We start from the raw sequence: 27,879 nt of genomic DNA, 5'->3' as shown, positions 1-27,879 counted from the left end.
CACAGCCCGTCGCCATCTTGGACTCTGGCTGAGTAATAAATTGCCTTGCACTAGAGTGCGGGCTTTCTTAAGACGAGCCTTGCTGTGCGAGTACCCGTTGCTCCGAGTCCTTTTCGCGGCCCTGCGGTCGGCGATTTCCGCGTGGCACGGAGCGAGGGTAGGCCACTCGTAGCTTTTTTGCCCGGCTCCAAGATGGACGGCAGCGGGGACGGGGGAGGCCGCTCTGGGGGAGCACGTGGCGCGCCGCTGGCCTTTCTCGGGGCTGCTGGGATGGTGGCGGAGTCCGGAGGCCTCCCGCCGCCGTCGGGCAGGGAGGCTGGCGGAGGCGGGGCCGCGGCCGCCCCTGAGAGGCGCCCCGGAGGCGGCGGCGGCCCAGCCTCTTCTTTCCTCGCACAGCCAGGCGGCCCCTGCTCGAGGCCCGCGTCGCCATGGCCGCGGTTCCCGAGTTGCTGCAGCAGCAGGAGGAGGACCGCAGTAAGGTGAGGCCCTCCTCGCCCTCATGTTCCAGGACGGGAGGCCCTGCCGACCTCCCGGAGCCCCACATTCCTTCCCCTATCCCTCGCGGGCTGATCCTGCAGCCCTGTTTTTCCGTGAAAGACACCCCCCCACCCTCCGCCGCGCGGAGGCACCTGCCGGACCCCGCGCTTTTTGCTCCCTCCTTTTTGAGGGCTGCGGACCCTGGGTGAGAGCCAGCGTCGCGGAACCGGTCCTGGCTGCACGCGCCCGGGTGTCCGGTACCAAGGGCGCGCGGCGAGTCTGGAGCTCCGCTCTAGAGACTCGAGAAAGTACTCTCACGTAAAAAGTTGTGAGAACTTCTCTGGCTTTGTAAGGATTTGACGATGAACGTGAAATCCACTTGACCTGCAGTAAATGGCATATTTTGGTCTTGTTGCCTTCGAACCAAGCCCCCCCCCCCCCACCTTGGGAAAGCTTTTTGGCCCATCTACTGGGGAAATTCCATCAAGTCAAATTTGAAGCATGTTCTTTAGAACTTTATAAACGCCAAATGCGTCACTGCGGGAATTTTCGTCATTTTTAGTAGGTACTCAAATACTTGTTAAACTTAGTTTTTCTTTCTAAAAACGTGTGTGTTTATGTAGTCTATCTCCATGCCCCTTAAATCTTGAGGTCTAAAAGATAACTAATGCAATGAGTTCAGGTTATCTTTCATTGGTCATTTACGCTTGTTAGTTTCGCAATTAATAGAGGCGGGTACGAGCCACAGCGTTATGTGCAGAATCATCACCATGGAAGTTTTTCTGACAGAAAATGAGAAAAAAAGTCCTAAGACTACAAAGCGCTCTCAAGTGTAAGTAACCTGGAAGGCATCTTACAGAGTTCCAACTAACTTAGAAGTCAAAGGCAACCTTTGAACCACACACAGACGTGTGGAGAGACTATTTTTCATCTAGGAAGTACCGAAGTTAACACACAGCTAGCTGGGTATCATTGCCGCGTTAGTTATTGAAATGCAGCTTTGTGTGTGAGGGTACGGTCTTGACTGGGGTATTTACTTTTTTTGAATATTGAAGTAAACTTTTTTTTTTTTTTACTAAACCGAAAGTGGGAGCTTGAGATCATGATTCTTTCTAGAATACTGTAGGCATAGTTTTTTCTATAGACGTTTAGATGCTGAATAGGAATTTTGACAGCAATTTGATTTTTCCCCCCCAGTGTGGTACCTCACCTCTTGATCCAGAATCTTTTTTATACAGCTATTTAAAAGGACTTAACTCCTTCAACTGACCTTCCTATTTACTGCACTATATTGTAGCTGCCTTTTAAAGTAATTTTCCCACCACTCTGATGCTCCGGCAGAATTGGAGGACTGTAAAGGCTATTTCCTGCCTGTTTTAGTGGTTACAGGATTATACAGCGTTATTTTTAAGTTACAGAAATCAGGATATTAAAAAAGCTTAATGAAATACCACTCTAACTCATGGCTTCGTTTTGCCTTTTTTTCTTTTCTTTTTTTTTTTTTTTTTTAAGATTTTATTTATTTGAGAGAGCCACAAGCAGGGTGGAGGGGCTGAGGGAGAAGGTGAACAGACTCCCGCTGAGTAGGGAGCCCGATGTGGACTCACCAGGACGCTGGGATCATGACCTGAGCTGGAAGCAGATGCTTAACCTTAAGACTGAGCCACCCAGGCGCCCTCATTTTGCTTTATGTCTGTGATGCTAGCGCTGTGGATTGAGTCTAGGTGGTTTTCACTGTTCAGCAAAAGGGAGTTTGGGACAAATGTGAAATAACAGGAAGTCAAATTTTGGGCAAACTATTTTCTTGCCATAATACAGCTTTGTTAGTCAGCTGAAGTATTTTACATTTTTACAGAAAATACCTTAAGTGTGAACTTCCCACTTAGAGATTTACACGAGAATAGGGGTTCATGGCATTTAGATCCACTAGTAAAGTAGGGAACATAATTGACTCATGAGGATTTTGAATGCTATTGCAGTAACTACTTTTTCAGCTTGTTCAGCAAAACTAAAAGGAGTATTGGTTTGTATCTGGTAGCCTAATATTTCCGTTTAGTTACATCCGTTAGTTGAGGGTGTTGGGATTTGTCTCCTTTCCCAGAAAGCAGTTGAGGAAAAGAGATAACACGATTAATTTTGTTTTTTAACTCATCCTCTACAGATAGGGAAGATTGTATTTTGATCTTTAGAAAAGTAAGGTTTTACCAAGTCTAGCTTCTGAAAGAGTTAAAATATTAACATCATTTTAGGCCTTATCGGCATAATAAACTAGTACTGAGATTCCCCATTCCTCCAGAGTTCTCTGGTGTCTTGGAGTTTTTTGTGAGTAGGGGAAAATAATTGGAGATTATGCAGAACCTTTTTCCTGCAAAAATAGTTACCCTGGCCTTCGGTCATTTTGTACTTTTCTAGGCTTCCTGAGCCTTCCCTTTGCCAGAAAGTCATTAAAATAGATGGGCAGCATGTTTGAGTTTCTGCTTAAAGATTCAATGTGTATCTTTCTAAGTTGATGAGTCTCATTTCTATTAGTTTAGCAAACCTATGGTAAATTGAATGTGGGTCCTGATTGCTTCTTAGAGGTTTTTGTTTTTAATGATAAATTGCTACTAGAGTGAAGTTAAGCATGAGAAAGCTGTGAATACTCCTCCCTGTCTATTGCTATTACAGCTTGGCCCTTCACTAGTTGGTTATGTGGAATTTGAATGGTGACTCCTCAGTCAGTCATTAATGTTTATGATGCAGCTCTGGTTTGCAGCTAGTTGTTTTTATTTTATTTGTTTAAAGATTTCATTTATCTCAGAGACAGCAGGGGGAGGGAGAGATAGAATCTTAAGCAGTTTCCATGCTAAGCGTGGAGCCTGAGTATGGGGTGCAATCCCAGGACCCTGAGATCATGACCTGAGCTGAAACTAAGAGTCAGATGCTAATAGATTGCTACCCAGGCACCCTGTGTTTTTTTTTTTTTTGGTTTGTTTTTTAAAGATTTTATTTATTTGACAGCACAAGCAGGGGAAGTGGCAGGGAGAGGGAGAAGCAGGCTCCCCACTGAGCCTGGTGTGGAACCCCACCCCATGTCTTTTTAAACTGGTGTGGAAGTTGTAGGGACACTATTCTCTTTCAGCTTGGATGAAGAGTGACCTACAATTCATGTTACAGGAACAATCTTGAACTTTTTAACAATACTATAGCAAGTCCAAATTACTGATTTTTGTAGACTTAAGTTTCTATTAGAATGGTTGACTTCATTTTGCTCTTAATTTTCTACACGCCAGAAGTATGACTTAATCAGAACTGCCCAAACCTTAGTTCTGGATCAGTAACTTGTACACCGTGTCTTCAGATCCTTATTTGTGAATACTACTTTAGCAGGTCATAATCTGTTCACATTTTTTTGGCTGTGAGAAGAAATGGCCAAGGGAGAATTTTTTACATTTTGAAATTCTCATTTGGTGAGACTTGAACATCTAATATAGAGCTTTAGTTTAAAGCAGGATTTCTCAACCTAAATACTGTGGACATTTTGGGCTTGATAATTTTTTGTTGTGGTGAACTGTCCTGTGCATTGTAGGGTGTTCAGCAGTATTCCTGGCCCCTTTTAGGTGATGGCTCCCTTTCCTCCAGTAGTAGTGAGAATAAAATCATGCGTTGTCAAAGGTCCCTTGAGAATCACTTTTCTCCCTAAAATGTGTGATATGTGTGGGTCAGGTTGTGTTACAGAGGCTAATATTTAGTAAGCCCATTTTAAATTTTGTCAGATTTAGGATTGATAAATTCTAGGGAAATAATAAGCATTGTTGACCATCTTTGGAAGTTAGCTTTCTCACTTGTATTGAGGAACCATATCCAAAGATGGTTAAGGGTGGTTTTCTTCATCAGTTGAAGGTTGCAGGGGCTGCTGTGTTTACCGTGGTGTGGAGTTCATTGCCACTTTGGAAACCTGAGGCTGCTGAGGCTCTGACCCAGCACTCGCAGAGCATTGTGGGCCGAGAAGTATGCTGTGGGTAGAACTGGTGTAAAGTCCTGCTTTTTGAACATCTTGCTTTGTTTGTCAGGGCCTGAATGTTTGAGGAAATTAGGCAAGAGTAGTTCTGTAGGTTAGTACTCTGAATGCTTCAAATAGCCAGTGGTGAAAGTCTCATGCCGTGAAGGTAGGTAGTATTTAAGGAAACAGCCTAACTTCTAATGAACCCAGTTCTTTTGAGGAAAGTATTTCAGAGCTTTGTAAAATTCTGCCTTTACTTTTTGAAACGGCAGGAAGACAGCTGCAGGACATCTTGTCTCACACAAATGTGGCAAACTTATCACAAGTATAAGTTGAAGTTTCTCTGCATGATCTAGCCTTCCAAAAAGCTATTTCTTTACCTCTTAACACCTATTTATAATTGGCCAATGAGTTAACTCTTAAAAAGAGATCTTCTCCCTAAAAGAGGAATGTGGAAATCATCAGCTGTTTCACACCCCAAATGCAAACCATAAATACACAGAGGGTGTGTGTAAGTTGTAGCTGGAGGAGCACAGAAATGAGTGAACTTCCTTCACTTTAGAAATTGGGTCCTTGGCTTGATTCCCTCCTGCTTTTTCCTTTCACAAATTTGGTGTAGTTTTTTAAGGTACTACTGTGGTCTGGAGAGAAAGGGTAATTTTCACAAGATAGTTGCCTTTTTTTTTTTTTTTTTAAGATTTTACTTATTTGACAGAGAGCACAAGTAGGCAGAGCGGCAGGGAGGGGGAGAAGCAAACTCCACCGAGCAGGAGGCTCTACGCAGGGCTGGATCGCAGAATCATGACCCAAGGTGAAGGCAGACGCTTAACTGACTGAGCCACCCAGGTGCCCCTCAAGATAGTTGCTTATGTTAACTTGCGGTGTGCATTTTCTGCCTGAAGAGTTTACAGTTCACTTGTTGCAGTGGGGCAGACCGTCCGTGCAAATCATGAAGAGCACAAAGGCGGATGTCACCAACTTCCAAGGCTTTCGCTTGACCTTTCACAGAGAGCACTACAAAGCTTGAACATTGTGCCAATGGATAGGGGGAGCTGGTAAATGATACAGTTTTAAAAAGCTAGTATTGCAGTCTTTGCATCTGAATGATCTGGGTAATGTGCCGTACCTCTGACTCAAAGCAGAAGAAATACCACCACAAAGCAGGCTTCCTTCTCTTTGTATGTTATCCTTTGTGTCTCAAATTTAGATGATGCAAGCTTAACCTCAGACACTTCTCTGTCCATGTTGCTGAACCACTTCATTGGTAGTAAAGGTAAATTGTTTTTATTCTCAAACCTGTCTATTTCATCTTGGGTTGATCATAAAGTAAGTTCATGAGGATCAGGTGGTGAATGTTTCTAGTATATGTGCTGCTTAAGCAAGCATGGTGGTTAATGTTTCTAAACATCCTCATCAACGTGACTAGTGTGTAAAATGTCAGGTTTGTTTCAGAGGGCCCTGGACTTGATAGACCAGGAAACTGCTGGGAGCAAGCAGCCCTGGTGGGGAGGTGAAGGACTTGGGGCCTTGAATGGATTCGTTGGAGCTACTTCCTCTGAAGTGTTGGTTTATTGCTTCCTAGTAGAACTTCTGTGGTACAAGATCATTACAGATCATGTAGTTCAACCCGTTTGTTTTGTGAACTCATTTGAAAATCAGGGATCTGGCACATAGATGGATTTCTTGAAATTAATGTATTTAAGCCAGTAATTCAGCTTAATCTCTTCTGGTTCCTTGTTGGAATTTCACTAGTTCATAGGCTTGCAGCTTTGTGAAGTGATGATTCAGTTTATCCATTCGCTGAGTGCGCTGCACTGACCTTCTTCCAAGCCTCAGTTCCTGTTCTAGGAACTTGGGGCTATGTAGCCTCCAAATGCCCTGCAGTCTGCGGTGTTCTACCGTGGGCAGCTTGTGTGTTGGTGGACTACCGGTTAGAATGGTTGGTGTCAGCAGGGATGGGTCCCTTTGGGTCCCATCTCACCAAGATGAGTGGTGGAAATCTGATCACTTGCTGCAGGCTTTCATCTAGTTGTAAAAGCATATGAAGTCTTTGGTCCTATTATCTTTGAGGACTGAGATGATATTGGCAGGCCTGAATTATAGGAAGGGGAGATCCAGTTGGTGTGGGGGGAGGGAGGCAGGAGATGAAGGCAAATATCTGTAAAAGCAGAGCCCAGACATTGCTTATAGTTGATTGAATTGTTTTTCATGCACCAGTGCTATGATGAAAAGTTCGAATTGAATGCAGATAATAAATAGATTGTGGTCACCTTTCAGGATGGAGGAAAACTATAACAAACACTTGGAGTAGTAATACTTGAACCATAAAGAGGAGTTTGGAGGATATGTTATTAGAATTTCTTTTTTTTTTTTTTTTTTAAAGATTTTATTTATTTATTTGACAGAGATAGAGACAGCCAGCGAGAGAGGGAACACAAGCAGGGGGAGTGGGAGAGGAAGAAGCAGGCTCATAGCGGAGGAGCCTGATGTGGGGCTCGATCCCAGAACGCCGGGATCACGCCCTGAGCCGAAGGCAGATGCTTAACCACTGTGCCACCCAGGCGCCCCTGTTATTAGAATTTCTAATAGAGCACTTCTTACGAATTGAAACAGTAGCAAAGTGTATTTCGTAAGTATGATCATGTGAGTCTTGTTTCAGAACTAATACAAATCTAGAGTAAGTCTGCAGCTGAGCATTTTTTGATATATTTCCTCACTAATGAGTATTGGACTAGGCAAGGTGTGCATACCTTTCTAGCTGAAATACCATTTCTTGGTTCTTGTGATCAAAATGAAAATCTGGTTTACAAGGCAGGCTTCTTGCCTTTGTTTTTGCCTCTGTTTTGGCTACATGCTGTTAACAGACCATTCATGGATGACGTGTCTTATTGCCCCCATCCCTGAAAGGGGTCTTAGTTCCTAGGCAGTAGGAAGGATAACAAAGCAAAATCCTTAGGAGGTAGAAACAGTTTGAAGGGGCGCCTGGGTGGCTCAGTTGTTAAGCGTCTGCCTTCGGCTCAGGGCGTGATCCCGGCATTCTGGGAGGCATTCTGGGATCGAGCCCCACATCAGGCTCCTCTGCTGAGAGCCTGCTTCTTCCTCTCCCACTCCCCCTGCTTGTGTTCCCTCTCTCACTGGCTGTCTCTCTCTTTCTCTGTCAAATAAATAAATAAAAATAAAAATCTTAAAAAAAAGAAACCGTTTGAAGGGAAGACTCATTGGTGTCGCATGTGCTAGCATATCCAGTTTCTTCCTGTGTGTGAAACTGGTTTTGTTAATTTTTTATTTTCAAATTTTTATTTAATTTGTGGTTAGTTACCATATAGTGAAACATTGGTTTCAGGAGCAGAATCTAGTGATTCATTCACTTAGTATAACACCCACTGCTCATCAAAAGTGCCCTCCTTGATACCCATCATTTATTTTTTTATTTTTTTAAAGATTTTATTTATTTATTTGACACAGAGAGAGAGAGACAGCCAGCGAGAGAGGGAACACAAGCAGGGGAGGTGGGAGAGGAAGAAGGAGGCTCCCAGCAGAGCAGTGAGCCCGATGCGGGGCTTGATCCCAGGACCCTGGGATCACGCCCTGAGCTGAAGGCAGATGCTTCCAGTCACAGGTAGCTACCCTTTCCCATCTGTAACCCATTAAGCCATTTGAAGAGGGAGCTTTGCAGATGGTGTTGTCTTGTACCAGGGTGAGTCCTAAGTAAGATTTGGACCAAAAAGCGGTCCTTAGCGGCTCAGAGTCTGCAAATTGTCCTGTAGCAGTATCAGGTGCCCCAGCTGTAAAGGTAATAAATAGGTGAGGAAATGCACAGGGATTCTGTGTCAGTTTTTCTCCGTTTCAGGTTCTCTTACCAAGCATTCAGATTTTTTTTTTTAAGATTTTATTTATTTGAGAGAGAGAGAGAGAGAGAGAGCACGAGCAGGGGGAAGGGGCAGAGAGAGGGCAAAGCAGGCTCCCTGGGAGCCTGACTCCAGAATTGGGACCATGACCCTAGCCAACTCAAGCCGCAGAGGCCTAACTGACTGAGCCACTCTGGCACCCCAGCATTCAGGTTTTTTTAAAAACAGTTAAAAATTCGCATTCTAAATGGAACAATGCTTGTTTACCACCCCCCCTTTTTTTTCTTCTCATAAAATTATTGTAATCCTAACTAAGAATTAATCTGGTAGGGAAGAACGCTGGGGGCCAAAACACCATCTAAAACTTTGGGTATGTGATGCAGTGGTTTCTATGGAAATCTACAAAAGAAAGTTTTAAAACTTCCATTGTTTGAGAGTAGGTAACGTTTTAAATTCGATTCTCAGGAGGTACCTAAGGGAACTGGGAAACAGAAAAATTAATATGCCTAAGGTCAGATCTCAAGTCTGCCTCCTTGCTGATTTAAATAGCCATTCTAGGCATTTTTGGCATCTGTGGCCCAAGTCAAAGACTGACAGTGTTGGCCTGCAGTGCTAAGCAGTACTCTGAATACTTCTTTAGGATAGGGGATGGAGGTGGGTGCATGGGGGAAAGTATGTGGAGGGGTGCTGTCCTTACACCCTCCATCCTTGTGATTTATTAGCAAATACTGTGGCATGGGGCTGCTGGGTGTTGTTTTTGTTGACTAAGAAGAAGGAATGCTGACCTTTTAGTCACACTTGTGCTTCCGGAGTCAGGATACAGTGCTGACTTAGAAGCTTTGAACATTTCACAACTTTTTATTCCTTGATGGTGTATCTGCTGCATTATCTGGAAGCAGCACATGCTTCTTCAGTACAAGAAAGTTCACTTCACTTGTGAATGAGGACTCTTGAGTTGGTAATGGCCTGAATGCTTGGAATTTTACTAGTATCTTTTTTTCAGACAATAATTCTTCAAGGCTCAAATGCAGGCTTTCTGTTATGTGAAGTTTTTTTGGTGGTTAAGACTATGTCAGGTGGTTGGATTTTTTTTCAGTCCCTTTGTAGAGTGATGTGCCCTGGCAAAAATGATTACGTGCTAGAGAAGCTTGGATGCATGATATCCTATGATGGAAAGTCTTTTGAAATCTCCAGTGGTTTTTGCTATTTCTTTGTGTACTTGTTGCAAAAAAACCCAAAAAACAACCCCCCCCCCATATTTCTATGCTGATGAGAAAGGAAGGTAGTAATATAGTAAATAGTCTGGGGTTTTACCTCTATGTGGTTGAAAGTATGGGAAGAGAGGAAACCAGAATAATTTGTTGAGTGGAACAAAAAGCAGTTGGGAAAGTCCATTGTAGCTTTGACTGAGGTGCTTAAATGAACCCCATTTACTAGAGTGTGTTCCCCTAGGGTCATTCAGTCTTAGTTCAAAATGTAGTCCTTGTGGAGTTTGTAGGCTCATGGAGTTTGCTTCAGTTGTAATGGGCTAAAATGGAATTGTCAGTGTTCAGAAATTGAGAGCTGGCTAGAAACCAGGATTTGTGACATCCTTGGGAGCTGGAATCTTAGGAAAGAGAGTTGTTTAAATGCACCTTAGACCTGTCCCATGGGATACGCTGTCTTTCCAGCAGTATCTCTTGCCTCTTTTACACCTGGCCTACTTTATTTCCTGGACTACCAGATATAAACATAAGATAGATGGGATGGCTAGTATTCTCTGCAATCAATTTGGTGTGTATTTTGCTGTCTTTTCCAACACTGTATTTCCCCAGTGGTAAATGAACAGAAGGAAGGAAGCTTTTATCAGAAATATGTCAGAGCTAGAGTCACAGTTGTGATAAAATGAAGTATCCCTGACCTTGAAGCATTATCTCCGTTTGCAGAGATATCCTAAATGGACATGTGACTGTTAAGCCAAACAAGCAAATTTTTCATAGGAGTCATCAAGAATCCATTTGAAAGAAGTATTGAGGTTGAGATATCAGGGACTGTTAAGTATACTGTGATCTTATTAATACCTGAAGCCTTTCTTTGAATAAGAACTATTTTTTATTATTTGAAGCTTTTTTTTTTTAAAGATTTTATTTATTTATGTGACAGAGAGACAGCCAGTGAGAGAGGGAAACAGCAGGGGAGTGGGAGAGGAAGAAGCAGGCTCCCAGCGGAGGAGCCCGATGTGGGACTCGATCCCGAAACACCAGGATCACTCCCTGAGCCGAAAGCAGACACTTAACAACTGTGCTACCCAGGCGCCCCTGAAGCTGATTTCTTAAGAGGGGAGCCATTGTTCTAGGGCTGACTGGTTTTTGCAGTTTAAAATTTTTTAGTTGCAGTGCTCATGGGGAAAGAGTACTTTTCGATTTTAAGATAGAAAGAGAGAAATAATCCATTTTTTGTATGTGAATATATTTAATCTTTATAGAACTGATTTAACCAGATTTTCTAGTTTCAGAAGTTAAACCTTGGTGTTGAACTTCAAATTTTGGAGCAAAGAATTCGAAGGAAAATATGTCCGTGTTCCCTACTCTGTCATCCTCTTAAAGCCAGTCTTCACTTGGCATTCCCGGGGTTCAGTAATCTAGAGTGTTGTGACAATTCAGCACCAGCTTACTAGTTGGGTGAGCGGGGGATGAGCTGCTTACTCCACATATACTGTCATGCTGTGTTTGTGTCAGATCTTCAGATTGACCATCAGCTTGTCTGCTTTCAGAATTAGGTAATTTATCATGTTTTAAATTTAGTAGGAGAGCCATTTTAACCACATCCCCCCGCAGCAGTCTAGTTCTTTCAGAATTCTTAAACTGGGAAAAAGAAATTGGGTATTCTTTTCCTCTGTATTTCCAGATCACAAAATCAGTTACTTTTGCTTCCAGGACAGTGCTCACACTTGTCCTCATGTGTCACCACAGTGGGATACTCCTAATTGAGGCTTTTGTTTTTATAATAATTCACATCTTGTGTCTAGATTTCTCATCTCTTTGAAACAGTCCTGGTTCTCTCGAGCTGATTTTTCTTGTCTTTCTACTTAGAAATCCCATACCACATGACTGTTCATTGTATCTTCTCTTTGTTTTCTTAGTTTCTAACTTCTTTCAGTTCTGCGTACTATCTGGTAATGCCTTTTGAATGTTCTTTGTAGTTGGGGCATTTATGTGAGAAGTTCAAGATCTCATTCTATCTAGTTCCAAGCAACTTTAGTTGAAATATTTGGTTAAGTGTATTTTTCATGTAGACGTAAAATCTTGTGATTGCTTTGTTCAGAAATACAGGAATATTTTGGACCTACCCATTCATTTAAAGAGCAGGTTTCCCCACAATTTCAAGTAAACTTGAGAGATCTAAACTGACTTTGTTATAAATGATCTTGTATAGAATGCTTCTTAATTCCTGGCTTTCATTTTTGGAAGGATACTTTTTAACACTACAGTGAAATTGGGACTAATAGCCAAAAAATGTATTTCAGCTGAGATCTGTATCTGTGGACCTGAATGTTGATCCCTCGCTTCAGATTGACATACCCGATGCGCTCAGTGAGAGAGATAAGGTCAAATTTACAGTGCACACCAAGGTAAGTGACAGAATGACTTCAGTCATCAAAGCAATGCTATGTTGTAGTTTCGTGATTCACCGTGGGCAAGAAGAGATGTCCTGAACTGAAATGGTTGCTGTTATTTTGCAGCAGTAGCACTGCTGCTGATCACTCGTCTTGCTTGTAGTGAGCACCAGATAAATGCTCTTCCTTCAGCATTTTCCACTGGGCTGGAGCCCTAGGGCTGTGGGTATTGCTGGTGGTGTGTGGCTTATACTCTGCTCTGTGAGGAAGCAAACCAGGCATAGTGATATGTGGAGCCACTACCTACACAGCTCAAATCATCCACCTTTGTTTTTATTTGCATGAGTGAGAAGTGCTTGCTTTTTCCCATATTAAGTTGGCCTTTGCCCCTCCTGTTGTGATTCAAAACACTTTTCTCTTTATCCAATTTTTTACAAAGATTTTATTTATTTTAGAGAAATATATTTATTTGAGAGAAAGCATGAACAGGGGAAGGAGCAGAGAGAGAGGGAGAGATAATCTTCAGCAGACTCTCTCTGAGCCTGGAGCCCTGTGTAGGGCTTCATCTCCAACCCTGAGAACATGATCTGAGCCAAAAATCCAGTCAATCTGAGCCACCGAAGAGCCTCATATACAGATTTTTATTTGACAAAGGCAATATGCCAGTCTGAAAAATACGGAGAGTATATGTAATGTTCATCCTTTCAGGAACATTTTCAGTGTCCTTTCTCCTTCCATACTAGTTAAAATGTCTTGAAATCTTGTTTTATGCCAGGCATTGTTGTAAAGGGTTTACATGGATTTAATTTTGTTTTTATAATAACCCTATGATAGTATTGTCTTATCCCCTTTTATACAGGTGAGGAAACCGAGCCACAGGTTTAAGTAAATTAAATGGCTGAGGCACGATTTGAATTGGGCAGTTTGATGCTATACAAAGTTTTTGGGTTACATGCCATCTCCAGCGTACAGACATGCTATCTGTACGGTCCTCCCCCATGTGGTTTTCTCTTAATACCTTGGTGGCTTGATTAGCATACCTCACTCAGGAGGCAATGTGATCACTATGTGATTATATCTGCCTGAGATGACCTGAGAGGTGTTTTGTGAAAAGAATTCCTTAAAGAACATGTTGAATCTTCAGCAGTGACTTCTGCAGTGAGATCATGTGTTGCTGCTTTTGTTCTTGACTGGGTCTCACTGAGATGTTTTGTTATGCAGAATTTTCCCATAGCACAGCCCAGGAAACCCAAACCACTTTATCAAAAAGTGGTGGTTCCCAGTTAACTTCTTACTGTTTTTCACAGACCACGCTGCCCACGTTTCAGAGCCCAGAGTTTTCTGTTACAAGGCAACATGAAGACTTTGTGTGGCTACATGACACTCTTATTGAAACTGCAGACTATGCTGGGCTTATCGTAAGTGCATTTTGGAAGATCAAATAATTACTGAAGCCAGTTTTTCTACCCTATCTTGTTCATTTTAACTTTTACCCATTTTTTATAATGGGTTGTGAAAACTGATTTCATGTACCAACTGGAGCCTGTGCTATTGGTAAAGGCTAAACTACATGAGAACTGTGTTACAGCTATGAGGGGAAGCATAGTCTTAAGACCTTAAGACTAAATGGTTTCATGGTTTGAATCTTCTCTACCTTTGGGTTTGGTATTTATTTCTCTGGTACTTTCAGGCATGAAGTAGAATTGATTCCTAGGAAATCCTCAGTAGTGGTGATGGTGTATGATAGATTTCTCACAAGTGTTGTCCACTCAAGAGTAGAGGGAGCAGTTTTCTTTGTGCTAATAAAAGTAGTATTGAAGCTTGTGTTTGAGAATATTCTGTTCCCTCAAAATTGGAATCTTTTCATTATCCTCTGGAATTAAAAATTGCCTTTGATGTCTAGAGACTAATTTTGATGGTGCTTCATTGACTTCATTTTAGCACTGATTGTAATATATACGTTTTAAACTGACATTGAAGCAGGTTAAACACTATTATCCCGTACAAATCCTTAATGGGTAACCTGAACAAATGATTATAGTCTGAGTGCCCAGTTGTGGGGAGGAGACTTCTTTTATATGGCCAAAAGGAATACGGTTAAGAGAAAAACAGAGGTTGACCTGTTAGCCCCCTGGGCTGGCTTCCTCCTTGTGCATAGGCACTGAGTAGAACATCACTGCTGGGACAAGAATGCTTGAGAGTTAACCTGCCTCTCCTACAGATTCCGCCTGCTCCTACAAAGCCTGACTTCGATGGCCCTCGAGAAAAGATGCAGAAATTGGGAGAGGGTGAAGGGTCTATGACCAAAGAAGAGTTTGCTAAGATGAAGCAAGAGCTGGAAGCGTAAGTGGGTTTTCTTGATGGGGCTGTTTCTTTTGAGAAGAACCAAACTAGTGATGTGTACAGAAATCAGGAGAAGCTGGCAGTTCTCGTAAAGTATGGCAGTTAATTAGTTGCCTAGCACGCTCGCTGTCTTGTAGAACTACATTTTGCAGTTGATTCCCTGGGGGCTACGGGCACTGGATAGACTGATTGTTTTCCCCCATGTGGACTACTTGTTATGGAATTCTGGTCTGGCATAGTGAAGAAGTAAGCCTTTGTTTGTGTCTTTATGGATAAAGAACTCTTTAGGCTGCTGATAATGTACTAAGTCTTATTCCCTGAAGTTTGGTGACTGGAAGTACAGTTGAAACTAAATTGCAGTGATGCGGTTACAGAGAAGCACTCTGAATAATAATCACATTGATGGTTTGAAAGAAGTCCTATGTTCACAGGAAGCATATTTTAATTTGGTTATAATTATTTCGAACAAAAATGTATCACAGTTGGGTATTTGCATTAAACTTGGTTGTGAAATTATCCTTGCCCTTCTTTCTCTTGCCCCCGCTCTCCTTCCACCATCAGTATGGTGCCCATCTCAGCCTTTGTCCTCTGTGCTCTGCCCCATGTCCATATTCTCTAGGGCCAGTGTTCACACCTTCAGGTACTAAGTCATTCTGCACATGCTGGAGTACCTGTCATGGCTTGTTCTGAGGATAAGGTACTGAGCACAACAGACTGAAGTCCTACCATTGAGAAGTTTAGAGTGATCTGTAATGCCTAGGTTGAGATAAAGTCACTTTATAATGTCTGATAATTCCATGCCTTGTTAGATTTCAGTGCTATGTATGTGGCTGCAGGACTAAGGCGTTTTCATTGTTGGACAGAAACCAGTGTTCTGTGGCTGCTAAATACTAGCATATTGCATGTAGGTTTGGGCTTTGTATTCTTGCTCTCTCAACTCCAGTTATAATATTACTTTCCCCTTTCTTTGGTTTATTCCACAGGTTCCCAAATGGCAAATGCCTTATTACTAATTAGATGAAAGGTTATACCAAAATGTTTTGGTCCAGTTCAGGTGTTTTCCTTAGTGGCATGAGCAGAACAGTGGTGATAAACCGGGACCAGTACTGGTCGTTTAGTCGAGCGGTGCCAGCTGAATGCCTTGTGTGCTTCTCTTCCAGTGAGTATCTCGCGGTCTTTAAGAAGACTGTATCCTCCCATGAAGTCTTTCTGCAGCGGCTTTCTTCTCACCCTGTTCTCAGTAAAGATCGCAACTTCCATGTGTTCCTGGAATATGATCAGGATGTAAGGCATTTTTGTTCCATTTCCATGATCGAGTGAAAGTGCACATAATTTTTTTTTTTATTCTTTTCCTTTTTTTCCTTAGGGAAGGGGGGAGGGGCAGAGGGAGAGCAAGAGAATCCAGAACAGGCTCCACTTCCAGCACGGAGCTCGACGTTGGGGCTCAATACCACAACCCTGAGATCATGACCTGAGCTGAAATCAAGAGTTGGACGTCGATGCTTAACTGACTGAGCCACCCAGGTGCCCCCACATGACTGTATTTAAAAAAAAAAAAAAAAAAAGGCTCGAGGGGCACCATGCTGGCTCAGTCAGAAGAGCATGCAGCTCTTGACCTTGGGGTCATGAGTTTGAGCCCCACGCTGGGTGTAGAGATTGCTTTAAAAAAATAAATATACTTGACGGCCTGATACATTTTCTGAAAAATTGACTTTTAAAGTACTGAATTTTTCAGTGACATAATGGAATCCCTTTTTAGATACGGTTTCCATCTCCCCCATAGAGCCATTTCAAGACATCTTTATAAAATGCTGCTTAAAGATTACTTTTTTCCCCTTTTAATAAAGGACCAATTTTTGGGGCACCTGGGTGGCTCAGTCGTTAAGCGTCTGCCTTCGGCCCAGGGCGTGATCCCAGGATCGAGCTTCTCCCTCTCTCACTCTCCCTGCTTGTGTTCGCTCTCTCACTGGCTGCCTTTCTGTCAAATAAATAAAAAATCTTTAATAAATAAATAAATGACCAATTTTTGCCCTCAGTTAATTTTGGGATTGTTATTTGTTTTGAAAGGTTTTATTTGAGAGAGGGAGAACAAGCGGATGTGGGACCGAGGGAGAAACGGACTCCCCAGTGAGCAGGGAGCCTGATGTGGGAATCCTGACCTGAAGTCAGACATGCAACTGACTGCGCCACCCAGGCACCCCAGTTTTGGGATTAAGAGGAATTTCAGTTCACATTTGTTTCTGGTTACCGGTTTGTTAGAAGGAGTTCAAGGTTTTGCCTTTTTTTTCCCCCCAAGATTTTATGTATTTGTTAGAGTGTGCGTGTGCACACAATCTAAGGGAGCAGGAGGGGGAGAAGCAGACTCCCCACTGAGCTGGGAGCCCGATGCGGAGCTCCATCCCGGGACCTGGAGATCATGACCTGAGCTGAAGGCAGACACTTAACCATCTCTGCCCCTCAGACACCCCGTTGCCTTTTTTTTTTAATGGTGTGGGGTTGTTTTTTTGTTTTTACATATGTGTGAGGCAAACCCTGGCTTAAAAATTTCCTCAGCATCTTCTAACCAGCAAAGTTCAGTGAACAACGTAGAACAGTACAATAATTCAGCCAAGGATTTAAAGGCCATTAACGCATGCCTGGCTGGCTCAGTTGGAAGAACTTGCAGTTCTTGATCTTGGGTCCATGAGTTCAGGCCCCATGTTGGGTGCAGAGCCTCCTTAAATAAATAAATAAATAAACAAATAAACAAAACTAAAATGCAAAACAAAATAAAAGCCACTGAGACTTAGTGCCAGGTATTTTTCCAAAATATCGTTAGGTCACGCGTTTAGAACTATGACCTGTGTTTTTAGACTTCGTGGCTAAGATGGAATTACAGGTATCTTAGGTGTGTTCCTATGTTAGTACACAGTATCACTTGGAAGATACTTAGAGCTTAAAGTATTTAGAGAAATATGTATGCCATAAAACTACTTTTTTGTAATTTTTTTCTTTCCCTTTTTTTTCCCCCAACTTCCAGCTAAGTGTTAGGCGGAAAAATACCAAAGAGATGTTTGGTGGCTTTTTCAAAAGTGTGGTGAAAAGTGCTGATGAGGTCCTTTTTTCTGGAGTTAAGGTAAGGGCTTTTAGCTGTTATAGAAAATTCTTCACTTCATGTGAATAGCTGACCTTTTATTTCTTCACAAGAGATATTTGTGAAACAAATGGTATTAATGTCACAGAAATGTAAATAATTTTTTAAATTTTGGTTATTTTTATCTACTCACTGAATTTTCACTTATATTCCTAAAATACCCTGTTCTCAAGGGAGGGGATAAGAACAGTCTCACTTAATTCTTAATTTTCTCCTTTTCTGTACAGAGAGCGGTTACTCAATCATTTCTTAAAAAGAAAATAAGCTACAAGATTAGTATTACATGCCATTCTCCAGAACTATGTTGTCCATTTTGGTAGTCTCAGCTACACCAGATTTTTAATTTTATTTGCATGTCCAGATTTCAAGGATCTGATGTGAAGAAAAGAATGTAAAATACTAACAGTAGTTTCGCCTGTTTTTTGTGGGTTTTTTGTATTGTGGCTACTAGAAAATTTTTAAATAGCACATGTGGTTCACATATTTCTGTTGGACAGAGCTGTTTTAAAAGACTAACAAACAGGTCTCTCATTACCCTCATAGGTGATACTCATCTCTCACTCTTCAGCCCCTTCCACTTTTTAACTGAGTTACCATCTTTTTTTTTTTTTTTCAAAGATTTTATTTATTTATTCGACAGAGATAGAGACAGCCAGCGAGAGAGGGAACACAAGCAGGGGGAGTGGGAGAGGAAGAAGCAGGCTCATAGCGGAGAAGCCTGATGTGGGGCTCCATCCCATAACGTCGGGATCACGCTGTGAGCCGAAGGCAGATGCTCAACTGCAGTGCCACCCAGGCGCCCCCTAACTGAGTTACCATCTTGCGTCTAACTTTGCCACTTGTGAGGCCTTGAGCCAGGAGCCCAGAGTATAGGTGCTGAGTAGAGGGCATTGTCAGGAATTTGGAAACTCTAGGAATTTCTCCTTGGTGCATTTGAAGGTGTATGGGGCTGTCCTGGACCCACATATCACAGGATGTTTGGCATCCCTGACTGGTGCCCACCATACAAACAGATGTGGGTATCCACTGCTAGGTTGCAGCCTGCCAGGCAGAACCACTTCTCTGCCAGGATTGCTGGATGTTAGGATACAAGTTTTCCTGGGCATTGTTGAATGGCTCTTGAAAATGGTTTTCTCTTTTGACATTTCCTGCCAGCACTTGAGTTTTGCTCATCTTGGGTATGAAGTGCTGTCTTATCAGTTTGGGTTTCCCTGGTCCATGGAGGTTAAAGTTCTTATGCATGAGCTTATTTCCTTAATGTTTCTTCTGATGCAAAATACATTCGTATTTCTGAGAGTTTTGCTTCTTAAATTTCTTTTTTCCCCTTTTAGGAGGTAGATGACTTCTTTGAGCAAGAGAAGAATTTCCTCATTAACTATTATAATAGGATCAAGGATTCATGTGCAAAAGCTGACAAAATGACCCGATCTCATAAAAGTAAATACCATTCACCCACTAGCCACTTAGCTTTGCTAATGTGCTAGCTCTGTTCATATAAAAAGGACTGTCCTTGTTTCTGCAGATGTTGCAGATGACTATATCCACACTGCAGCCTGTCTGCATAGCCTGGCTTTAGAAGAGCCCACGGTCATCAAAAAGTAAGTTTTTTGTTGGAAAAGCATTTTCCCTACTCCCCTAATTAAAAACTCCTGAGTGGTATAATGAGAATGACTGTATAGTTTCACTTCTGCTTTTGAGTACCAGCTCATCAAGAGTAGAGGATAGTATAGTCTAGCGGTTAAATCTTTACACATCCTCTGAACATAGACACATTTAAGGTGTTTGTAGAGTACTCAGAGGGCACTTTTATACCAGACATGGTAACTGTTGTCAAAGCCTTTATTTTTGTTAAACGGTCTCTTTTTATTGATTTAATTCTGGAATTGTTTCTGAATGAAGTTTGCCTTATATGTTCTCTGGCAGATGGTGTTTCACCTGGTAGTGCCCTGGACCTAAGAAATTTGTTTTGGTTAAGGTGGCCTTAAGGGTAATGCAATGATCCCAGTCTGGTTTTGACTGTGAATTTTTCACAGTTTCTTCATCCTGGGCATTTCTGCTGTGAGACTGCATTCTCCTTAACATGTAGGGCTTCGTATAACAGGTGGTGGTATTTCTGATTTGAAGATGGAAGTCAGGGTAATGTCAAAATCCAAATGTAGCTTTTTAAAATTTTTATTTATTTTACTTATTTAAATAGCATATTTATGGCTTTGGGACACCCATGGTGGCAGCTCATTAGAACCTGCCCTTGGTTAACACAGCTTTGACATTGGTTAAAGACTATCTTGGGACACAGTGTCTGCATGGCAAGGTGGCTGAGGGGCACTGAGAGAGGTGGATAGCCACGAGTGTGGCACTGTAGACCTTCTCAGTTCTGTAACCACCTTCTCTACTAGATTGGGCCAGTTGGTGATGGAAGTACTACTTTGATAAATTACTTCTAAAGCACCAAAGGCTCAGAGTCCTGCATTTACTCATTCATTTCATACTGATGAGGTCCTATTTCATACATGCTTTTAAGACCTTAAGCCAAAATCCGTGTATTTTTTCAGGTACCTATTGAAGGTTGCTGAGCTATTTGAAAAACTTAGGGTAAGGATTTTTATGTTGGTCTTTATAATATGTATTTTATAATCTGTAGATTGCTGCTTAGATGATGGTGACCTTTACTTTTTTAATAGAAAGTAGAAAGTCGAGTCTCCTCAGATGAAGACTTAAAGCTGACGGAGCTCCTCCGATACTACATGCTCAACATAGAGGCTGCGAAGGTAAGGCAGCAGCTGTGTAACCCGTCGGAGTAATACAAGACCACCTGCCGTGACCCAGAGGAGGTCTCAGGTTAGAGATGTACTTTGTTGTTGTTGAAAATGAAAGAAGATAGGAATTGTCAGGATTGTTTGTGTAAGTAGTACTAGTCTAAATAAAGAGATAAACTGAGACAAGTCTGAATGACCAGAAATTGAATTGATTTGGGAATAGCAGAGGAATCACAGTTCAGGAAACACATGCTGTAGCGAGCTATAGGCGAGTACACTAAGGGTTTGGGCTGGGCTTGTGTTTAGCAGGGGTGTGAAGAGAGGGATGTCCAAGCAGTAAGTTCATTTTGGCTTGAGGGTGTTTGTGCCAAGAAGTGAGTTGATCAGTCAGGAGAGACGGCTTTATCTTCCGGGTCTTCTGTAAATTGGGCATTTGAAATCAGTCCCTTAGTTCTTAGGTTCCATTCTTTTGAGGGCATGTGTGTGAGAGTCTCCCATTTCATAGCCTCTGGTTCCGTTTTAGATTGAAATCTTTCTACAGTAACATACCTTTTTGTGGCATTGTGTCCTTAGTTTGTATCAGGGGCAGTAGGGGTGGTGCTGAGTGGACAGGTAGTAATTTGGGGAATTAAAGGCTATTGGATGCGGGTATAATTGAACACATTCCAAAAGGGCTATTTTTTTTTTCTTTTTCTTTTTCTTTTCCTTTTTTTTTTTTTTTTTTTTTTTTTTTTTGAGGATTTTAAGATTTTATTCATTTGAGAGAGAGAGAGAGCACAAGCAGGGGGAGAGGCAGAGGGAGAGGGAGAAGCAGACTACCCCCTGAGCTGGGAGCTGGACATGGGACTCGATCCCAGGACCTGGAGAGCATGACCTGAACCAAAGGCAGATGCTTAACCATCTGAGCCACCCAGGTGCCCCCCAAAAGGGCTATTTCTGAGGGAGAAAAGGTTTTGGGGTTTTGTGAGTTTTTTATTGAATTGTAGTTTTGGAGTCTATAAACCATTACTTACCAAAAACAAGACTAAGTGGTAAGTAGAATGACCTTTGGGAATGAAACATGCATTCACTGGCATAACACTACCCTGAATGTCATTAGGAAATAGAAATTTGTTGTTTTCCTCATAGTTTTATTTTTAGTTAATTCGTCTTGCTTGGCATGTTTCCTTAGTCTTCTATTTGAATATATTTTTGTATGCTTTATATTTCTTATTTCAAATTCCAGTAGATTTGAGCTGATGATAAACCCAAGTTTTTTGTGTACACAAAAACATGTATGTTGAACCTCCCGTATCTATTCTGTTTTAAATACAGAGGTAATTTGTACATTGCTGGAGAGAGTCTTTATTTCAGATCAGAGCCTCTGACGGACTTGAGGCAGGGCTTGCAGTGGGGTGAGGTTAGATGTTCTTCCTGCTGCCTCGCTGTTCTAGTAGCATCACTTGACACGCCCAGCAGCGCCTGCTGTTTCAGTAGAAGTTGGTTAGTTTTGTGAAACTGCTTTCCACGATTGAATCATGGAAGTGATTCGTTCAATCCTTTAGTTTTCACTGTTGGGTGTTTTATTGTTTTTAGCTTTTTGAGGTTTTTTGATCCATGTAAAGAATTTCAAAAAGCTCTCAACAGTGCCGCAAGAATTGCTGTTCCCAGGTTAATCTTGAGATTTAAAAAAAAAAAAAAACAGAAAACCCATAATGGAAGGGGGAGGCCGAAGTGGACTAGATTGTTGCCTTCTGACATCTCAGGCAGTGCATTGGCACCGTGGTACTTGGGCCTTCTTAAATTCTAGAGTAGTTTAGATACTTAGTCTTCCTGTTTTGTTCTCTAGCAATTTCTCAGGATAAGTTTAACTACCATGTCCTGTCAATTTTTTTCTCAGGATCTCTTATACAGACGCACCAAAGCCCTCACCGACTATGAGAACTCAAACAAAGCCTTGGATAAGGCCCGGTTGAAAAGCAAAGATGTCAAGTTGGCTGAGGCACACCAGCAGGAATGCTGCCAGAAATTTGAACAGCTTTCTGAATCTGCGAAAGAAGGTTGAGCAGGGCTGTTCTTTACTTTTTGCTTTTTATTTGGAAATAATTTCAAGCTTAGAAAAGTTGCACAGATAATACAGAGAACACCCATGCATTCTTTACTTGGAGTCCCCTAGCTGTCCAGTTGCCTCTTCTGCTTTGTCACTTGTACACGCACATGTGGTGGCACATGTTTACGGTTACAAATGCACACAGGGTGGAATTTTTTTTTTCCTTTTTCAGCCATTTGAGATTAAGTTGTGTCTACTGTCCTTTTATTCCTAAAAAAAACTTTGTATTTCTGTTACATCCCTATGGTATACTTTTTGACTTTGGTAAACTTTGATACAATACATTCCAACCTGTTGTCTGAATTCTCATTTTGTTGTTTGTCCCAATAATGTCTTCCTGTCTGGGGTTGCTGTTAGGTTACCATAGCTCTTATGATTCCTTTAATTTGGAAGGAACCCCTTTCAGGGACCCCTGCCCTTGCCCCCCTTTTTTTTTTTTTTTAAATGACATTTGCCTTTTTGGGGACCAGTCTCTACAAATAGTGTTCCTCATTTTCAGAATGTCTTTTCCCTCATGAGTAGGTTCTGGTTAGGCATTTCCAGCAGAATACTATGTGAGTAATGTGTCTTTCAGGTGTTAAATCTGAGGGCTCCTCATTTGTGGTGTTAATTTTGATTACCCAATCAAGGCGTTGCCCAGTTTCTCCACTGCATAATTTTTTTTCCCCTGTGCCACTAGTCAGCAACGTGAGGGGAGACGGTTTAAGACCTTGCAGATAGCCTGCTCTTCATCATACTTCTCCCTAAGTTTAGTCTGTTTGTTCTTGCCTGAGCCAGCCTTTATTTACTGTGATCTTTGCAGAAAGGCGGTTCCCCTCCCCCAGTTCTAGCATTCTCTTTCCATGCCCTTGGCATCACAATCCTTTAAACATAAGCCTTCCCTTCTTTCCCACATTTCTTTCCTTGTCATTATTTAAGAGTCATGGGGTTTTTTTGTTTGATTTGTTTTTAAGATTTTATTTATTTAACAGAGCCTATGAGTGAGTACAAGCAGAGGGAGAAGCAGGCTCCCCACTGAGTAGGAAGCCTGATGCAGGGCTCGGTCCCAGGATCCCAGGATCATGACCTGAGCGGAAGGCAGACGCTTAACTAACTGAGCCACCCAGGCGCCCCTAGGTTTCTATTTTTGAAAATAGTTTTTAAATTCATTATTGTACTCCATTGTTTTGGTGCTCAGTTTGTCCAGAGTTAGGGGGAAGCACCTTTAAGTTGGTGTGTCCAATCTTTTGAGCAGTTGAGATGTTCTGTGTCCCTCTCTAGCCCTGGCAATCACCATTTCTTCCAGAAGCCCAGGTTCTGTTCACTTACAGAATTGTGACAAGATTTGGGTGCTAAGTGCTCATTCCTCCTGGGGTATATCTGCTTCTAGGCCCTTCAGGAGACAGAGCCAGGAAATGGAGGGTTGTGTAACTCTGTGTTCAGAAATCATGAGTCCATGGTGGTGACTCAGTGCCAGTCCATAGCCATGGGCTTCTTTCTTGCCTTACCTCATTCCAGAGTAGGGGGGAATATGGCTTAACTTTATTCAGGAGATAGTGTTCCATTTCCACAGGACAAGAGTATATATTGTAGTCTCCTTAGGGGGCATATCACTGCCTGGCAGTTCTCAGGAGACATGGAACATGCTGGAAAAGTAAAGAACTTTTTTTTTTTTTAAGGTTTTATTTATTTATTAATGAGAAGCAGAAGCAGAGGCAGAGGGAGAAGATGTGGGACTCGATCCCAGGACCTGGGATCATGACCTGACAGACACTTAACTGAGTCACCCAGGCGCCCAAGAATGTATTTTCCTGAATGTGAATATAGTTGTAGTGATACTCTGCACCTGATTCATCCCCAAACTCCGGTTTCTGTGAGAGATCGCGATCTCGTTTTAAGATTTTGTTTTCTCAGAACATTTTCCCCCCTCCCCTGTGGTTCCGGAATCTAATAAGCATTATCTGAAGATGTCCTGATACTAGGAATGAGCCAGTAGAATTCCTTTGTCTTGGCTCATTGTTTTCAGTAGTATCATTCCTTTGCTGGAACAGAGTTTTTCTGTATAAAAATCTTGAAAAGGGCATGCAGATATGCTCACATGGCTATCTTCTGGATTCTTTCAAAGGAATCTCCTTGCTGCCCTAGGAAAATAAATTCTCGCCCTTTGTTTAATTAGCTAATTTAAAATTATAAGGAAAAGAAAAAACTTCAAAACTTCCTGAGTTAAAATCTTAGGTTATTACATAGGCTAGAGTTTATTAGCTCTGACAACTTCAGAGGGGATTAAAGAAAAACCACAGAGCTTTGAAGTGGTGCTGGTTGAGGATTGTCCTTTCCTAAGGTTTGTCCCTGTATTAGATTTTACCCTCTTTATTCAAAATGTAAGGCTGGGTATACTATATGTAAAAGTACAGTATTGTGTAGAATACTGCAGTGAATGGGTCTTAACTAGTTTGCCTCTGGTCCAGGTTCTTAATCATGGCTGAACTGATTGGTCAGTTGAACGAGCATAGTATAAATGATGGTGGTATGGACAGACATCACGGGAGATGAGACAGGTTAGCATTGAGTCCTGGTCCTGGATGCAGGCCTAGAGGAAAGGCGAGTTTATCTTGACCCTTGGGAAGACCTATTTAGTATATCCAAGGTAATGTCATAACCCATCATGGTAAGATTTGTATTGCAAGTATTTACTTTTTACTGTTGGCTGCTTGATCTTTTCTTTTGGTCAGTGCTGCATAGGCTCGGTACAGGGGAGGGTAAGTTTGCTCCTGAGGACTGGAACACCAGCTTGAGCTGGGGAGGGTTTGACCAAAGGAGTGATGATCAGAACTGCAGGTTTATGGAAGGAATCCAAGGGAGGAAGTACTTATTTTTGTTTTACCCTAATTTTTAATGGGGCATTAATCCTGAATAGTGTTTGGTGATAGGAAAGAACAGATACAAAGGTGACCTGTTGTATAGATCATATATACAGAGAAGCTGTCTGAACATAAGCGGTAGTTTCAAAGTTTAAAAATAATCATTAAGTAGCCACTGGTGCAGATATGTATGTTTGGCTCACCACCTCCCCGGCCTTCTTTCCACAAGCGCTGGTAGCTAGAGGTTCAGGGCAAGACTGCTCATTCTCCAAGTAGTCTGTGGCATTCTCTGAATTTTAATGTTCAGTAATGGGTGCAGTGCTCATTTTAAAGGCAATGGCAGGGGCGCCTGGCTGGCTCACGCGGTAGCTAGAGCATGTGACTCTTGATCTCGGGGTTGTAAGTTTGGGCCCCACGTTGGGTGACGAGATTACTTAAAAAACAAAGGCAGGTGCCTGGGTAGCTCAGTTGGTTAAGCGTCTCCCTTCGGCTGGGTCATGATCCCAGAGTCTGGGATTGAGCCCTGCCTCAGGCTCCCTGCTCAGCAGAGGAGTCTGCTTCTCCCTCTCACTCCCTCCCCGCTCACGTTCTCCCTCCCATTCTCTCTCAAGTAAATAAATGAAATCTTTAAATAAATATGGCAATGGCAGGCACATCACTACATTGTCCATAAAATGTCAGTATGTGTCCCACTTGGCAGAGATGATAAAAATAGGAGAAAATGTGTGTGTCTAAGCTCTGGAGATTATATTTAAGAATGATGTTTGGAAATTAAAAATGAAAATTGTTCAGCTTTTGTTGGTAAACTTTCTTTTACAGAACTAATCAATTTCAAACGAAAGAGAGTGGCAGCATTTAGAAAGAATCTAATTGAAATGTCTGAACTGGAAATAAAGCATGCCAGGGTAAGTGTTTTTCCTTCAAATTAAGCCAGAAACTTTGTAGGGTTCCCCGTCTCAAGTTACTTTACCGGTTCACTGTCCCAGTATCATCGGGCAGATAAGGTTTGCTTTATGGTATTAATCTCTTGTGATGTAGGTGGGAGTTACTTGTTCGATTATTTTTTCTGCTGCAAACCAAAATTCTCTAACATCATGATGAAATACTGCTTTTGAGAAGAGCATATTAGTGTCTTAAGATATTTAATTTTTTTTGTTGTTGTTGTTGTTTAGAAAGGAAAGAACTTCCTTGTGTGTTTAATGTCTGTAGCTTAATTTGGTACAGAAAAGATGATGAAAAATGGTTCTCGATGTTGGGTACACATTCGAATCTCCTTAAGGAGCTTTTAAAGACTTTTTGGTGCTCAGTTTCCGGGCATGGTTCCTGGGTACAGCTCCTTGTGAGTCGCAGAAGTGCTGTCTGACCCAGGGCAGCAGGATCAGCAGGGAGCCATGGTAGGAGGGAACTGTCACTGGCCAATCAGCATTGGTAAAGCCGGAAGACTTTGAACATATGTGTGTATTTTGAATTTATTTTGACTACAATATTTATTTACTTTTTGATTAAGTCCAAGTCCTGTTGTGTATTACCTTTTAAATTGGGGTTTTAGAGTGTCCTGTATGTGTAAATCATAACGGTAATATTCTGGGTGTTCTGAGTTTTCTCAATTCCTTTAAAGTTAGAACTCAATTCCTTTAAAGCAATTTGTGCTAAGTTCTTTATGAATATTTATCATATATAATCTCACTCAAAATTAAGTTTTAGCACCTTTTTAATCTGGTCTTTCCAAGGCCTTCGATTTCAAAGAATAGCTCTTCTGTAGCCTTTAGGTTAAGTCACAGTAAGCAAAATTGGCGGGATTGCATTGAGAGTAGACCTGGGCTGGAGCTGTGAGCCTCTCCAGGTGGCAGTCCCAGACCCTCAGGGAGAGGAACTTGCCAACATGAAATGGGGGTGGGCTGGCTTTAAATCTCTTGTGAAAAGCTTAAGTCAGTAGATTTGAGTTGAATTCTTACAGATGTGTAGGAGGTCTGGACTCTAGAGGGATTCATTGGTCTTTCTCGACTTGTCTTTCTTCCAGAACAATGTCTCCCTCCTGCAGAGCTGCATTGACTTGTTCAAGAACAACTGATCTGCCTTTTCTCTGAATGAAGGACGTGAATGTGAAAGAAAGCCAGCATCACTTGCACTTAAATCATTACCACAGAAGATTTAGTACCTTTGACTTTAGTTTAAAATTATGTGAATAAATATTTTGATTTCTAAAAATCTTAACACTTAACCATGTTGGTTTAAAAAAATTTCTATTGCATGCTACTTGGACATAACTAATTTTTTCTTATGCATTTAATACCTCAGAGTGGGCAGAATCTACATGCTGGGTCCTCCTGTAATTTGTCTTTAGTTATTAAAGAGTGCAGGAAACATGTGCCTTCTGGAACCAAGTACAAGCAACAGCCTGGCACATGTTGTCTCACGGTTTCATGTGCCCATGTCCCTACAGTCAATCTAGAGTAGGAGCCGCTGACGACAAGTAAGTCAGCTGCTTGTTGCAGGTAACACACATTCCATTCCTTAACGTGATTTCCCCCCCTCCCTTATTAAACTCATGGTTCTTTAGTCACCTTAAGTGATTGTACTATAACAAGAGCGAGAAAATCTTGTTTGTCTTTATATACCCTTTGCAGCTCCATTTTTTTGTAGTTGGGATATAAATATTTGAAGGGAGAGAAATATCTTCGGGTATAAAGAATATGGCCTACTTTAGAAGATGGCCAGTCTACATTAAGAAAGATGTGAGCCCCCTTCCTGACCGTAGGGGGAGGTGTGTGTGTGGACTTTTTATAAAGTGTATAATAAAATAATAAATCATGTTA

General features: G+C 41.8%; 1 protein-coding gene and 1 non-coding gene across 3 annotated transcripts; both read left to right on the top strand.

Moving 5' to 3' along the window:
• The first annotated feature begins 16 nt into the window (after positions 1-16).
• Positions 17-27,879, top strand: SNX5 (sorting nexin 5). 2 transcript variants are annotated; one of them, XM_026502992.4, is made up of 14 exons: positions 70-157; positions 397-479; positions 11,813-11,917; positions 13,210-13,320; positions 14,124-14,245; positions 15,406-15,529; positions 17,265-17,360; positions 18,710-18,815; positions 18,901-18,976; positions 19,931-19,970; positions 20,060-20,146; positions 22,014-22,173; positions 25,883-25,968; positions 27,084-27,879. In XM_026502992.4, exons 2-14 carry the CDS (start codon positions 429-431, stop codon positions 27,132-27,134), a joined length of 1,215 nt encoding a protein of 404 aa, XP_026358777.1. In that variant the 5' UTR covers positions 70-157; positions 397-428; the 3' UTR covers positions 27,135-27,879. The 2 variants fall into 2 exon arrangements, with proteins under 2 accessions (XP_057168663.1, XP_026358777.1); XM_057312680.1 differs by lacking the exon at positions 397-479 and having other exon boundaries at positions 17-157.
• LOC113258860 (small nucleolar RNA SNORD17) lies at positions 6,231-6,467 on the top strand. The gene has a single exon (XR_003317382.1). It is a non-coding gene; the product is annotated as a small nucleolar RNA SNORD17 (small nucleolar RNA).

The sequence above is a fragment of the Ursus arctos genome, unplaced genomic scaffold (assembly GCF_023065955.2).
Source record: "Ursus arctos isolate Adak ecotype North America unplaced genomic scaffold, UrsArc2.0 scaffold_16, whole genome shotgun sequence".
Classification (NCBI taxonomy): domain Eukaryota; kingdom Metazoa; phylum Chordata; class Mammalia; order Carnivora; family Ursidae; genus Ursus; species Ursus arctos.
The sequence above is the reverse complement of the archived record's forward strand: the minus strand, read 5'-3'. Positions and strand labels throughout refer to the sequence as shown.

What these genes read in the sequence shown, in the direction of transcription:
- SNX5 (XM_026502992.4), top strand. Translation starts at nt 429, where the DNA reads ATGGCCGCGGTTCCCGAGTTGCTGCAGCAGCAGGAGGAGGACCGCAGT. An exon ending in ATGAAGCAAGAGCTGGAAGC is followed by an intron (nt 14,246 to 15,405) that starts GTAAGTGGGTTT and finishes CTTCTCTTCCAG; the next exon opens with TGAGTATCTCGCGGTCTTTA. An exon ending in TCAACATAGAGGCTGCGAAG is followed by an intron (nt 20,147 to 22,013) that starts GTAAGGCAGCAG and finishes TTTTTTTCTCAG; the next exon opens with GATCTCTTATACAGACGCAC.